This window comes from Aptenodytes patagonicus, chromosome 6 (assembly GCF_965638725.1).
Source record: "Aptenodytes patagonicus chromosome 6, bAptPat1.pri.cur, whole genome shotgun sequence".
NCBI classification, from domain to species: Eukaryota; Metazoa; Chordata; class Aves; order Sphenisciformes; family Spheniscidae; genus Aptenodytes; species Aptenodytes patagonicus.
In genome coordinates this window covers 66,979,213-66,993,526 of record NC_134954.1, presented here as the reverse complement: position 1 = coordinate 66,993,526, position 14,314 = coordinate 66,979,213, and the positions used below count along the sequence as shown (strand labels likewise).

The following is a 14,314-nucleotide window of genomic DNA, read 5'->3' as shown; positions in this document are numbered from 1 at the left end:
GCTACGATGTAATTTCATTGAAAGGAAATGAAGATAATGTGTGGTGCAATCATTAAAAGTAGATGCAAGAGAGCGTTGTGAGAAGAGGGCATATGTGCCTGTGGTGGGTTGACCCATCCAGCAGCTGAGCACTGCACAGCCACTTGCTCATTCCCCCGCAGCGGGACAGGGGAGAGAATAGGAAGAGCAAAACGAGGAAACTCGTGGGTCCAGATAAAGACAGTTTAAGAAGTGAAAGAAAGAAAAAACAAAGCAAGTGATGCAAAGGCAATCACTCACCACCTCCCACAAGCAGACCCGTGCCCAGCCAGTCTCTGAGCAATGGCCACGTGGAAGACACCTCCTCTTTCATCCTCTAACCCTAGTTTGATTGCTGAGCATGGCGTTATGTGGTATGGAGTATCTCTGGCCAGTTCATTTCAGCTGACCTGGCTGCGTCACCTCCCAACTTCTGGCCCAGCCCCCCCAGCCTACGTGTTCTGGGGTTAAAAAAAAAAAAAAAGAGAAAGCCTTGATGCTGTGCAAGCCCTGTTCAGCAATATCCGAAACATTGGTTTATCACACAGTTTTAGCCACAAATCCAAAACCTAGCACCATATGGGCTGCTGTGGAGAGTTAGAGGTGGACATAGCAGGATCACTGTTCAATGCTTCAAAATCTTTCAACTGAAGCAAATGAGATCTGAATCAATACTGAGAAAAATCACATGGTTAGTTGGAAAATATGTTGATGAAACAAATCTCAAAACCTTAAGCGATGGACTATTTAACTTACGCCAGTTGAGCCAAAAATAATATTTTAAAGATATTAATGTTTTTTTTCCATTTCCTTTGATGAAGTTTGCCCTAGGCTAGGTGCTGATGGGCATGCCCGCATGGCAGAACTGTCTTAACACCTAGAGAAGAAGAGAGCGCTCTGCCCCACCAAGAGGCATTCCCATTTTCCATAGATCAGTCAAGAGCTACTACATTATTGGGTGGCTCACATTTCCCCATGAAACATAGCGGATAAAGGGCCTTTGAAGTGTTTTATGTAAATAGGTTTGGCCATTAAGGTAAGAAGACTTTGCAGGGGAAAAAAAAGCTGGATTTTTACATTACCTTGAAGTATACTGTTGAAATCAATGAATACTGTAAAACAGCCAAGAAATTCCTGATAATTTTTTTTCTCCTAGTACTGCATTTGTTTTTTAATTGAGTGGAGTATATGTAAGGGGATGATTTGGTGACCCACAGTCTTTCTAGAAATGCTTTTTTATAAGCTCTCTGTGTATGTATGTCTGTGTGAAAAATGTAATGTCGTTAGTGCTGTGAGGGCTTGCATTGTTTTTAAGTGAACTGTGGTCTTGATTCTGCTGGGTTATTGCATATATTATCTCTATATAACATAGTATATGGTATCCAGTTGACAAATTTCCTGATCAACTCTCTGGTCTTTTTCCCCTAACAAAATGCAGGAGAAAACCATATCTTTATTTCTGATAATCATAGTATTCCTCTGCTTTAAATAAAATTCAATTTTTCGGAAAAGCAGGAAACTTAATTATGAAGAGGTCTGTGAAAAACTAAATGATAAAATCCTAATCAGAGCCCAGTGATACTGGCCAAATAATTTTATTTGCTACAGTTTTGTTCACAAGTATTTACATAAAGAGATGCTGGTTTACCATTCTCACATGAACTTGGGAAACTCATCTAACTTTCTACTACCTTAGATCCCCCTAAACACAGAGATTACAGTGTTCCCTTTCCTGGTACTGACACTCTTTGGCTTATTTACATTTTAATTTATTTATAGGAATGTTGCTTCAAATAATATTTATCTGTATATATATTCAGTGATATGTGTATGTGTGTACAGATATATGTGCACACAAAGGCTTATTAAGGCACATTTGGATTTAAATTACTTGTTTTATTTGCAAGTAACTGCTGTGTAAATCTGAAAACAAATAGAAAAAATATCAATGTAAATTTGCAAAATAACCTTTATAAATTTGTTTGATATTTTGACAACTCTGGATTTAATATGACTCATCAAAAAAAAAGTTTTTTTCAAACCCATTCTCCAGGACTCTTAAATAGCATAAAATTAAGCGTGTGTACAAATACCTGAACAGTGAGAAACTCCAAAAGGCGATTTTGGTTCTTCTAATCTAACAGTGGTCTTACTTTAAAGTTACGCTCCAGTGCAAAGCTCGGTGTTATACCACTAAATATAGGGGCACTGTATTCAATTTAAATTGTAAAATTACGTGGCATAAACCTGAATTTGACTTACATGACATTACTGCAGTATAGTAACCTTTCCTGTTTTTCTAACCTTCAGTGAAGTGTAATGTTATGTTGTCAAACCGAACCGCTCATTAATGCCAAAATTGACTATGTCAGTTTTAAAAGTCATCTGTTATGGGACCTTGCAAATATATTGAGAAATAAAAATACATTTAAAAGCTTTTTTTTTTAAAAAAAAGCAAATCAGGCAAAGTATAATTTAGTTTCTGAGTAATGAAAGGGACAGATTCTAGCAAACAACTTTGTTACATCTGTAGAAAGATCTGTAGGTATGCAACATGTATAGCCTATATTCATCCATTTTTTAATGTCTTTTTTTTTTTGAGATGTATTACTTTACTTGATTGGGTGATTTTTCTTCAACATAATAAGAATGGAAGAAATATGTTACTATCTTGTGACATTTCATTAAAGTTTGGATCAATAGGAATTTGTGAAAATACCTTTTTGGCCATAAATGACTGTGCCAGTATTCATAGAGACTTCTTCCTTTATATCATAGTCACCTGCAATAAAATCATGTTTGTGCCTGCTGCTTTGCCGTCTTTTTTTGTCCTTGGCATTACTTGCTTTAGTAAAATACATTGAGAATTTTCTTTAATTATGGCAAATGAATTGTTGCTTTCCTCTAGACACTAATGATGCATGGGCTTGCTGGAAATGAGCCACTTGCTTTATTTCCATGTAATCTTGCAGGCAGTCTTCAAGGTACAGAGGTAGCTTTTCATATTCAGACAAAAATCTCACTAGCTCCAAGGTGAGACTTGTGTGAGGAAGAGAAGATTTAGCACAGTGTGAATATTGGAGCTTTGGTCCGATGAGGACACGGGGAACATAACCTGGAGTCACACCGGGGCTAGCAGTGAGCCTCAGACCCCAAAAGGGTGTGTGACTTCTCTTGACAACCAGCTGTCTGGAGGTGAGATTTGCAGGGGAGATTGGATGAGTGTTGCAAATAGATGTATTTAATAAAGCAGGTGTTCAGTACCTGTTCTACTTAGGAACTTGCAAAAACCCCTATAGGTGGCTATCTGTAGCTTTCACGTACATAAGTACTTTTGAGTCTCGAGATACTTACTCACATCTTGCCAGAACATTGTTATTCCCCTTAATGCTCCAAGTATTTCTGCTGGACTGGAAAAAGAATACAGTGTCTTTACTTCTGAAACTTGTTAGAAACAAACTAAAAGACTGTGAACACAGGATGAAAAGGAATAACAGCTTCGAAATACTGAGTCTCAATGAAGTTGCCTCTGATGCTGCAATAACTCTACGTGGCATTATACCTCTCCATAGAAGTGTGTTACATTCAACTCTGCTCCCAAAAGCCAAAGGAATTCCCTTGCCTGCTGTAGCTTGTCTCTACATCGTGACTTTTTTATTTCAAATATAAACCAGTTTTGTCATCCGTTGTTATTTTATCCAAGTCTCCCTCTGCCCCAGCTACTCAACAGCCCTTATGGCAGTATTTTCCATGAATTGCATTTTACATAATATTGTGCACCATGATAGTTTGCTTTTTCCCCCTTGCTTTTCAATGCTGCAAATGTGAATACTATTGTGTTCATAAAAAAAAAAGTGGATGGCCACAAATTTTAACTTGTGCATGTGCCATGCTCTTTTGATCGGTTGTGCTGACCCCATTTTCTCCCTGCTTTTGTATTTATTGCCTGTATAAGTAACGACCAAAGTTTTAAACTCATCTACTGTGATTAGACCTTGAACAGGGATTTCGGTAGAATGCTTTAGAAGTTAGTCTTTTACTTGTTTGTCTAGCGTAATAGCTAGCTCATTGTGTTTGAGTAAATGTTACAAGGTACCCTGCAAAATGAGTTGGAAGATGTGAAATGCATTCTTAATGCTAGCCATAATACATTAAATAGTTTCCATAAATGTTTCTGATCTTTTTTGTGAGTAGTAGGAACTAAGGGTGTTGACAAAGCTGTTCCAAAATACGCAAAATTACCAAAATTCAGTTCATGAATGGGCACTTGCAGGTCCAGGAAAAAAATCTCTCTGCTTAGAACAAAAATGATCAAGGCTGAAAAAAATCACAAAATGTTTGCAAGGTTAAGAAAATACATAACCAGTGTGGGTGATGAACACTTCTCAGAATGACCTATATGTGCACCTTTATTGTTTTAGTTTATTTTTACTGAGACAGGGGTGTTTTTTGTTTTGTTTTATTTGTTTTGGATTGGGCTGGTTTTTTTCAGGTTGGCTCTGCAAAAGGAGGGGTTTCTCTTACCAGCGCGGTCCAGAGAAATAAAAATATGAAGACAGATTGTTCCCATATCCAAATCCCGCACCTGTTCTAAGCAGGGTGATTGCTAACAAGCTGCTCTCTTTTTAAAATGCCCGTTATCCACAGAGCTGACGGAGAGTCATGCGTTCCTGTGAAAGTGGCATTTTACAATGACTCTGAAAAGAAGCACCAACATTTTGATGAATAAAGGTACTGACAGGGGAAAGTAATTGTATGACCATAATCATTCAGACAAGAACTGGAGCAATACGATCTTATAACACGGCGAATTGTAAAGGGAGCATGAGGGTTGAAAATGATAGGTACTTATGCAAATGGATTGTAACTATCCTGTGCCACTTTGTGGATCTGTCTTTTAGTCTCTCTTGCTATCAAGGCCACGGGATTACTCAAAAACAGCTGGGAAGGAATGGATGCAATCACTTAATCACAAATTCTAAATGCTTGCTGTGGTAATTTTCCTGCAAATAGTACACTGCAAAATCAAGGCAGGTAGTATTTAATATCAGTTGCAGGACCAGCTATATAAAGAGCTCCGGAAAGACTGCAGTCTTTTTGTTATAAGTATCCTGCGTCTGTCTTTTAAAACACCTGAGATACAACGTGAAACTGTGTGTCTTTTTATGTTTATCACCTTTTCTTCATGTTTGGGGAATGCAAATGGTAGAGTTTAATGAAGTAGATGCTGGAGGAGTCATTAAGTGATATTGTCGTGATTACATCTAAGCTACAGAGTGAGACTCATTCTCATTCCTACTGCAAAGCAAATTACATTTGCTTTTGCTACTCTAATGCACTTTGCCCCTGAAATTCTTGCCAAAATAAGGGAAGGCTGTGATTCTTCTTAGAGCTTTCCTCTGTAGGCTTTGTCCTGGTGACAGTACAGGAACAGTTTTAAAAAAAAAAAAAGACAAAAGAAAAGGCGATTCATTCAAGGCTTCAGAAGATGCTATGCTGGCAGAAGCTGCTACATCCCGTGGCTCCTCTAACCAAGATCCTTTGTCTGCCCTTAGTGCCCCAACACAAAATCAGGCAACCACCAGACACTGCTGCAGCTCAGTGCTGATGGGTTTTCTGTTTCAAGCACCCACAGTTTGGGGGTAAACACCAAGGTGCATCTGCACACTTGTACCACTGAGCATGCCAACCTGGCAAAGTTCACTCCAGGCTGCAGAAATAATGGCAGAATCTCTGCTTTCACTTTGAGCTGTACCCAGCTGTACACTGCAGAAATAGTTAAAACTGGTGGAATTCTTGTTCTTAATTTTTAAAGATAAATGCATATTTTCTATATTTTGCTCATCGCACCATTTATCAGCTAGGTCGATCACAGCATGGGAAGGCAGTTTTATGAGAAAAAGCAGTTTAGTTAAACGCCAGCTCTCAGGGTTAGCATGTGTCTAAAAGATTGTTTTTCATTTCTTCTCCCAAAGAGGATGCTGCATTTTAACTAACCTGCCTCTTCTGGAAAAGCCTGGCAGAGGCACTCTTTAGTCCCCAGGCTTTAGCCAGTGCCGTTCAGTGTGCCTGCTCGCACCAAGCAGTCTCCTACTGCTTCTGTCATTATTTCCACGGTAGAAATTGTATTGTGGTTTATTTTCCAAGAAATCAGGAAAATGCTATTAAGATAACTCAAAAACCTGACTTATTAATGCAGCATGTTACAGCAATATTTTCTGACCTTTTGTTGTCTCCTTAGTTGTACATGCTTGCTAGAAAAAGTATGTCTTAAAGGCTTTTTATCCTCATTGATTAACAACAAAACTGCGCAACTCGATAAGCTTTAGGAAGGAAGCTGTGATTTTTTTTCCGGTTATGCTGCTTACAAGAAAAATTGTAAGTTTATTCAGGTAAAAATATGGAAATATTTGAGGGTTTTTTTAAGATACTACATCTATTAATTTTAAGTGATTCTTTCTCCCAAATCAATATCCCCAATACTACTTAAAAGGAAACAACACTCTTAAATTATAAGCACTTGCATTTCTGTGTCAAGGGATAAAAAATATTTCTATATGAAATAAATTTAATGGAAATTAGTTTCACGTTGTTATTTCTATTGTAATAGGAACTTGGGTTATATCTTCTTGTTACATTCAGGTGTAACACATCCATTATGGAGGTAATTTTGTAGTTTTTTATTTTCAAGATGAAACATCCGTGTCAGACTCTACTTCATTCAAAAATAGAGAACAACAACTCAGAACTGCTGGATGAGGTTGCATGCCATAGATTGTGAAATTCAAAGCTATGTCCTGCTAGTACTTAAAAGATTTTCATGCTTGTAGCGAATCAGTTCATCATCAGTCAGTAAATTGTGTTTGGACAGGGAGTATATATTTAGAAATCATGCTAGAAAAGGAGAGAGAAAAATGCTTCAGCATATTTGATTTATATTTGCTTTGTGTATTTTCTGGATCTAGTTTTTCAGCATTTCCCTCTGAAATTTCTTGTTTTGCAGTGGCAAGTGGGGTTTAGTGTAGAGGGATGCTGAAGAGTTGAAATGACTCATGTTCTCCTTTGACAGTCTCAGTCTGTCATCCCTCTCATGTCCAGTCTCTGCAGATTTTTGTTTTAACCTTTCTTTTCGTTACTATTGCAAAATTTTGGTGTGATCACTTAATTATACTATTTGCAACCTCTGTAATGCCATATAATACCTGTTTTCGTAAAACCAGTCTGACAGCAAGTTACGTCTTTCCTTTTACAGGTCTTTTCAACAGAGATTAAATGGAGACAATCACAGAGGAGAAAGTTTAGGCTCTTAGGCTAGAAGCTCCCTTCAGTTGCATATGTTGAGTTCACTGATGGTAGTGATTAAAAGCTCGTGGTAAAATGTGGTCTTTAGCATTTGGCAGGAATAGGCCAAAAGCATTAGGTTCTATAACATTGGTGTACATTTTTGTGTGTGTGCAGTATAATGGATTTTTCTCTTTGTAGCTGTGTTTTAGTAAGATATTACTCAATCACAAATTACATTCAGAAATATATATTAGTTAAGGATTGTTTTTGGCAACAGTGCAATTAAATGGTTTGTAAAAAAGGTACTTTAAATAATGAGAATGCTTGCAATTGTATTATGCTTTGAGCAGCCATCTTGTGATTCATTACAGTTAGATTGTAAAATCTATAAATTATAGATAGTATTAAATATAAAACACCATCTTCAAAAGTTGGTATTTTTTCAAACTACTTTAATGGAAGAGCCTATTTAGAAGATTAGATCCTTAAATCTCCATCTGTGTGTTCGTTGTTGTTATGTGCCAGTTAGCAGTTAGTTATGGGGAAACTGTATGATGTCAAAAGCTTCTCATTGTATAGCTCTCTCTGTTTCCTCTTGAATGCCTCTATCTTCTTGTCATACTCAGAAATGGCAGCTTCTATCTTGCCAATGATACAAGGTCTAAAAATCTATTTAACTGCCTTTTGCTTATGACCATTTTGAAAAGCAGTGCAAGGCTATAGTTATAGTCCAAGAGTTACACTGGTTAACATCAAGAGAGTTGATTGGAGATGTTGTACTATGAATTCGCCTTATTACAGTAATTTTTCTAGTATTTCATCAATTTTTTTGTTAGGGTACATTAACTTTGCAAATGTCTTACCAGAATGTTGTCACTCAATATTGAAACATCCTCATGACCTTTTAATAACTTCTAATCTAATAATTTGGAACAACTCATAAATTTTATCAAATTATTAAAACCAAGTACTTTCTTCTTCATCAGAGATAAGTCCTTCTTTTTATGCCAGTCTCCAAGATCTTCAGCTAGTTGGAAGCCCCCTTCTTTCTCACTGTGGGTACCGGTAAGCTTTGTAGGCTCAATACTAGATTCAGTCATTTGAAATGCTCCTTGCAAAATATTGCAGAAGTATTTAAAATGGAGCTTTACTTTTAGAAACTGAACACTATTCATGTCTGCAGAGAAGAACCTTCTAAATAATGAGGACTTGTTACATTTTTTTAGAGGCTTTGGTACAGAAAACATTCATCAAGTTGCCCAGCTTCTGTCATTTTAAGTCAATCCTTTGGAATAGGATTGACTGAATGTAACTACTGTTTTCTTACTGCCACTTGCTTGTATGAGCAGCTATTTCTTCTGTTTCAGTTGGACTCTGCTAAGTATCATATGAATAAGGCTTACATTGTTACATTTAGAATAAGTTCATATTTTCTGGACTGTGCTATTAACATTAAAATAATTGTTACTTAAGGGAAAACAACAGCTTGGATCAGAGCTTACATTCAGGACGTAAAAGTTTTGTATTTCTGTTAAAAGTCTGGGGATTCTTGCAATATCAGTATGGCCAGGGCTGTCCAGAAAGGACTGAACCATGCAATCCTCATATCCTAGGGATCACCAAATGGGGCGGTGAAGCCATAACGCAGGCCTTGAAGACCAACCATCTTTAAGGCTGGTCAGGAAGTTGCTGTGGTAATTAGTATTTAACGAGGTGGGACTGAATCAGAAGGAGCTGAAGAAAACAAGGAGAGCAGGCAGGTGTGCAAGGGATTGGGAAACAGGGGCAATGGAATGGGGAAAAGGGGTGGATGCCAGGCATTCCTGCTTACACCATTTCCCCCCCCCGCCTGTGGAAGACAGGAGTCCTGAACTTTAGTAAAAAAAAAATATGAGCATCAAAAGTGCATTGTTGGTTACGGTAATCATGCTTTCTCCTGCATGGCAATCCCCGGGAAAGCTACACAGAGTTCAATCTGAGAGGGACTGCCAGCTAATGCTGTGCTGCAACCGTCCTCAATAATTTCCTTCTATGTGCTATAATTGAACATGATCCATTATCTGCCATTCAATCAGTATCAATACCAAAGAGGAGATTCGTGTAATAATAAAAAAGTACAATTACTCTTACAGGAGGGAAGGACCGTGAGCAGCCCAGGCTGGCTGGCAGCCATTTACCACTAGACCTGAGCTGGCTTCAGCTGTGGGGAGAGGAGGGCTAACACCTGTCAGGTGAGGGAGCTGATCCCGTGAGGACCAGCTGTGGCCTAGGGTTTAAACTGAGTAGAGAGAGGGGCTACCTTTCCCCTCTGGTGAGGCTAAAGATCTCTAAAATAAGCAAGCTCAGCCAAGTCCAGGCCAGGCAGGAGGATGGGGCCCAGCAGGCAGCAGCCATGTCAGGGTGGTGGGGGGCTCCTTGCCAGGAGCTGTGACAGGCTGAGGGCTCCTGTGAGACTTCCCCTGTAGGATTGCTTAGAGACTGTGTAGGGGAATTCCCCTTACTTTTCCTGGAGATAAACTGTCTTTTACAGGTGGAAATGAACAGGTGAGGGGTTAAAAAAATAAATAATTAAAGACACTGTTAGAGGCGCTGTTCTGGGTGGTGTATGGTGTTGAGGTGGCGTACACCAGCCAAGAAGGCACAAGAACATTGTAATTTTCTGTTGTTAAAACATCTCCATTTCTCACTCATTTATAATTCAGAAAACAAAAATGAAATAATATGTATGTGAAAAAGTATTAATATGCCTTTGGAAGCTTATAAAATGTAGCAGGAGGTGCCTTCCTGTATCTTAGTCCTATCCATAGAACAAGATGGCTGAGGTGGCAGAGTTGCCCTCATCCCTCAGCCTTTTCCCAGAAAGGGAAAAGATAAAAGAATATTCTTGCTGTGTACTTGCAAGATTAACAAACCAGGTTTGCAGATCAAATAGGAGACTCCGAGTAATCTCTCATCTTTTGTGGCAGTCGCTCCCTATGCATTCAGTGGAGAGGTGGCCTTGCAGGGCTCTGCTGATGCATGTTATGGCAGCAGGTCCTGGGGAGGGGGAGAGAGGCTTTTATGTGCTGTTGTTTTCAAGGGCAAGTGTGGGCTAAAGCCCATGTTTTTTACCCCACCTGGTATTTAGTTGGAGCTTAGTGGAAGCTCTGCAGACTATGAAGCACTTGTGTAACGTAATGCAACTTTGTAAGTAGGCTGAAGTGGGATCTTCTGAGAAGTCCCTCCCAGTTTTCTTTTCACAGAGAGTCTTACCACAGCAATTTAATTTTTAGATAGTAAAGGTATGGGTAATTGTAGCAGAGAAACATTTATGCTTGCTTGCCAGCTATAGATAGAAAAAAATACTGTCTTCTGTGAAAGAAAGTTAGGATTGTATGAAACAATTGTACTGTTTTAGTCATTCTGTTGTTAGATGTTTATGTGTTGTTTGGTCTCAAACTGTACCATGAACACAGGCAATGCACTGCTACTACTGGCAAACCTAAATGGTGTCTGGCTGGAGTTAACAGGAATTAAACATGTAACTACAGAGAATGTAGGTTTAAGTGTACTTGTAGTTACAGAAGCATTCATTTAACATTTGTTATAAGCTACTGTTGTTTTTTTATGAGTAATAGGGGAGCAGTTTATAGTTGAACTACTGTACAGAGAAGAAGAGCTGTGTGGCTTTGCATGGAATACTTGGAGCCTTAGGCAGTTTTGTACATGTTTTCTGTTACAAATAAGTTTAATGGTGTACATTAAAAAGGAAGTGTATTTAAACCTTTATGGTCCATACCACGTTGGGTGGAATTACAATAAATTGCTACGTTTCATTTCTGTAATTATCTTATAAACTGCTAGTTGATATTGTCCTGAAGTTTATGTTCAGCACGTTTTAACACCAGTCGTAATTTGGACAGCTTGTATAAGCTCATTTGATTGTCTCTTAGGGGTATAAAATTACATATTATTTAAAAAAAAGAAATCTATTAAAAAAGCATAAGAGTAACACACCTTTGGATGAGTGTGTGTACTATTGAGAGGGGAGGGATCACGATCACCTCTCATGCTGTGATTATGAGTATGCACAGAGCAATTTTCCTATCACTAATAGTTCTAGAAATATATGATTATGAAACATGGTCTTTTCCTTTTATTTTATTTTTTTCCATTCCTGTAGGAACTTGGAAGTAACAGCCCTCCGCAGAGGAACTGGAAGGGAATTGCTATTGCGCTGCTGGTGATTCTAGTTGTTTGTTCACTCATCACTATGTCTGTCATTCTTTTAACCCCAGGTAACCTACTTCTTTATTTTATCTTACTGAAGGTGTATGATTCATAATGCAGTCATTAAGATGACACGTAAATGTTAAAGTATCTCTTGCTCTTAAGCATTTTTAACTTCTGGCTACTATAAATTTGGTGCCTGTACAGACTCAAGAGTGACCGGAGGCCTTGTGAAGCAGAAGCATTTGGCTTTGGCAGTAGGTCCTTAGGATTGTGTCAGCCTTGATATAGCTACAAGCAATCCTCATTAGCCTCAGCAGGTGTGAGCTGAGTTTAAGATTTTGTCACTTGTCTCTTGGTGTAATTTCAGATTCACAGATAAGCTAAGAGAAGGCTGTATATCATGGAAAACTAATATTGAGAATGAAACTTCTCACTGAACCAGAAGCATGCGTCTTTCATACGTACATGCACAAGCTTCTTCCCTTTTCTTTCTCTCAAAAACAAAGAGAGGGGAAATTACCTAACGGTTCAGTTACAGGAAAAAAAAAAAGGGGGGGGCGAGGGCAAGTAGTAGACAAAAAAAGCAGTTGAACATATAAAATAATTATGCTTAATTTTTTTGGGGGGGTGTTCTAATTTGATCTGGGTTATTTTTCTAAAGATTTTCTTTTTACTGCTGGGGCAGCAACCATTTAACTATGTCTAGGAACTTAAGAGAAGGAAACACTGCACAAGTTTTAAATAGAAAATATCTTTGAATTCTTTTTGTCAGATTTAAAGTTACAATGTAAAGTACCTGATCTGGATGGCATGCCTAGATAGTAAATATTGATCTGCAAATATTCTGCTATGCAAGTGCCCAGTTTGTGTAAACCAAAAGGTTAATGAAGCGCTTTTTAGTTAAATAATGGTTCCAGACAATTTGGCCGCTAGATGAAGTCATCATGGGAAGCTGGGTGGGTCTGTGCATGAGCAAGTACAGTAGTAGACTGATGCTGCTTGAAAGGAAGGTGGTGAGACTGAATGGAAAAGGATCAAAAAGCTTTGCTTGTCAGAGCGGATGGGACAGCTAGAGAGAGTATGTAGGAATACTACGGACTATTCTGCTTCCTCTGTTTTGTGTAAATATCTACTACATATGCATGGTGCTGTCCAAGGAATGATAAAGAAATGACTGTTTGCTTATTTCCACTTAGAATATTTTGAGAAAAATAAAAGCAAAGTTGTGCTGCTGTAGTCTCAGTGTATAGGAGTTTCTTAAGGGAATACTAAAAAACAGACGTTGAGGACAAATGGTGGCATATCGTGATACACTTTAAGACAGAAGACTGTTTTTCTTTTCAAGGAGAGGTAACTTTTTTTTAAGGCTTGTAAAATCTCAAAAGTGTTATGCTGGAATCCACAATAATAAACATCAGTTCTGGCTCTTACATCTATGTAGAATTATTAATGATGTAAAAACGTAAATTGAAGTCTTTTAAGGCACTCATGGAAAAAAGAATAAACAACCTAGGGAAATGTTAATTTTTTTTTTTTTTAATATGTTAAAAAAGCTCAGTGAATTACAACATATCTGATGCTGTTTGAAAATCCAGAGAGCTTGCTTCAAAACTTGATGTAAGCTGGGACCTACATTTCAGTTCCAGTCAGGCAAGTGAAAACTAGTTCTGTCAGCTCAGATGCTCAAAGATATCCCAAAGAGACTGTAGAGCTTGATATAAATAAAAACATTTTTCCCAAAATGCTCTAGGTATGTAAAACTGGGGTTTCTTGCAGGTTGGAAATGCTTACCAAAGAAAGCTTTGGAGGTACATTGTAGGACAGCTACTTTGCCTATTTTGATCCTAATCAGTGCTGTTCCTCCTTCACTTTCATGATTAATTAATATGTTTTTGGAAGAAAATATTCTGATACTCTGGCGGTTTGCTGGCAGGTACTAAGCACTATAGCTGAAGTTATCTGGTCTTGAATATATGTAAGATCACTTTGGGATGTCTAGCATTCGAGGGGAGGAAAAACTTGGAGACTCTCACAGGTCTGGCTATTGCGAGGTGCTCAGTTCTAAGGTGCTACCAGTCTGTTGTTGTAAATACTTGGTTTTGCAAATTCTGCTATATAGTAGATCTGAATTAAGATGTTCAGTGCAATAATGAGCATTTTGTCCTATATTACCTTGGGATAGTTCAGAGTGCATTGCTTTTCATTTCTAATACTATTTTGAACGTCAGAGACTTCTTTCCCTATTTAGTTCTGCCTGTACCAATGGGCGCTTCTTAGATTTCATGTAAATTCCCCTAAACACTGCGCATCATGCTGCTTCTTTTTATGGAGGTGATAATAATTTCAGATGGTGGTTGCTCAGAAGCCTGATTGTTGAAAGTTTTGTGGAGGCAAAAGTGTATTTACTGATATGCTGTCGTGGTTTAACCTCAGTTGGCAACTAAGCACCATGCAGCTGCTCGCTCACTCCCCCCCCGCCCCAGTGGGGTGGGGGAGAGAATTGGAAGAGCACAAGTGAGAAAAACTCGTGGGTTGAGATAAAAACAGTTTAATAATTGAAATAAAATGATAATAATAATACAATAATAATAATAATACACAAAGCAAGTGATGCACAGTACAATTGCTCACCACCCGCCGACCGATGCCCAGCCAGTCCCCGAGCAGCGGCCCCCCCGGCCAGCTTTCCCCAGTTTATGTACTGAGCATGACGTCCCATGGTATGGAATGTCCCTTTGGCCAGTTTGGCTGTGCCCCCTCCCAGCTTCCTGTGCCCCTCCAGCCTTCTCAGTCAGTAGAG

The 14,314-nt window shown here is 38.4% G+C and overlaps 1 protein-coding gene across 2 annotated transcripts in view; it reads left to right on the top strand.

Annotated features, from left to right (window-relative positions):
• Nucleotides 1–14,314, top strand: part of DPP10 (dipeptidyl peptidase like 10) — a 586,192-nt gene that overhangs the window by 322,836 nt on the left and 249,042 nt on the right. For both annotated transcript variants that reach the window (XM_076343054.1, XM_076343053.1), the window contains exon 2: nucleotides 11,465–11,579. In XM_076343054.1, the coding sequence (XP_076199169.1) occupies nucleotides 11,465–11,579 (115 nt within the window). The remainder of the gene's footprint in view (nucleotides 1–11,464; nucleotides 11,580–14,314) is intronic.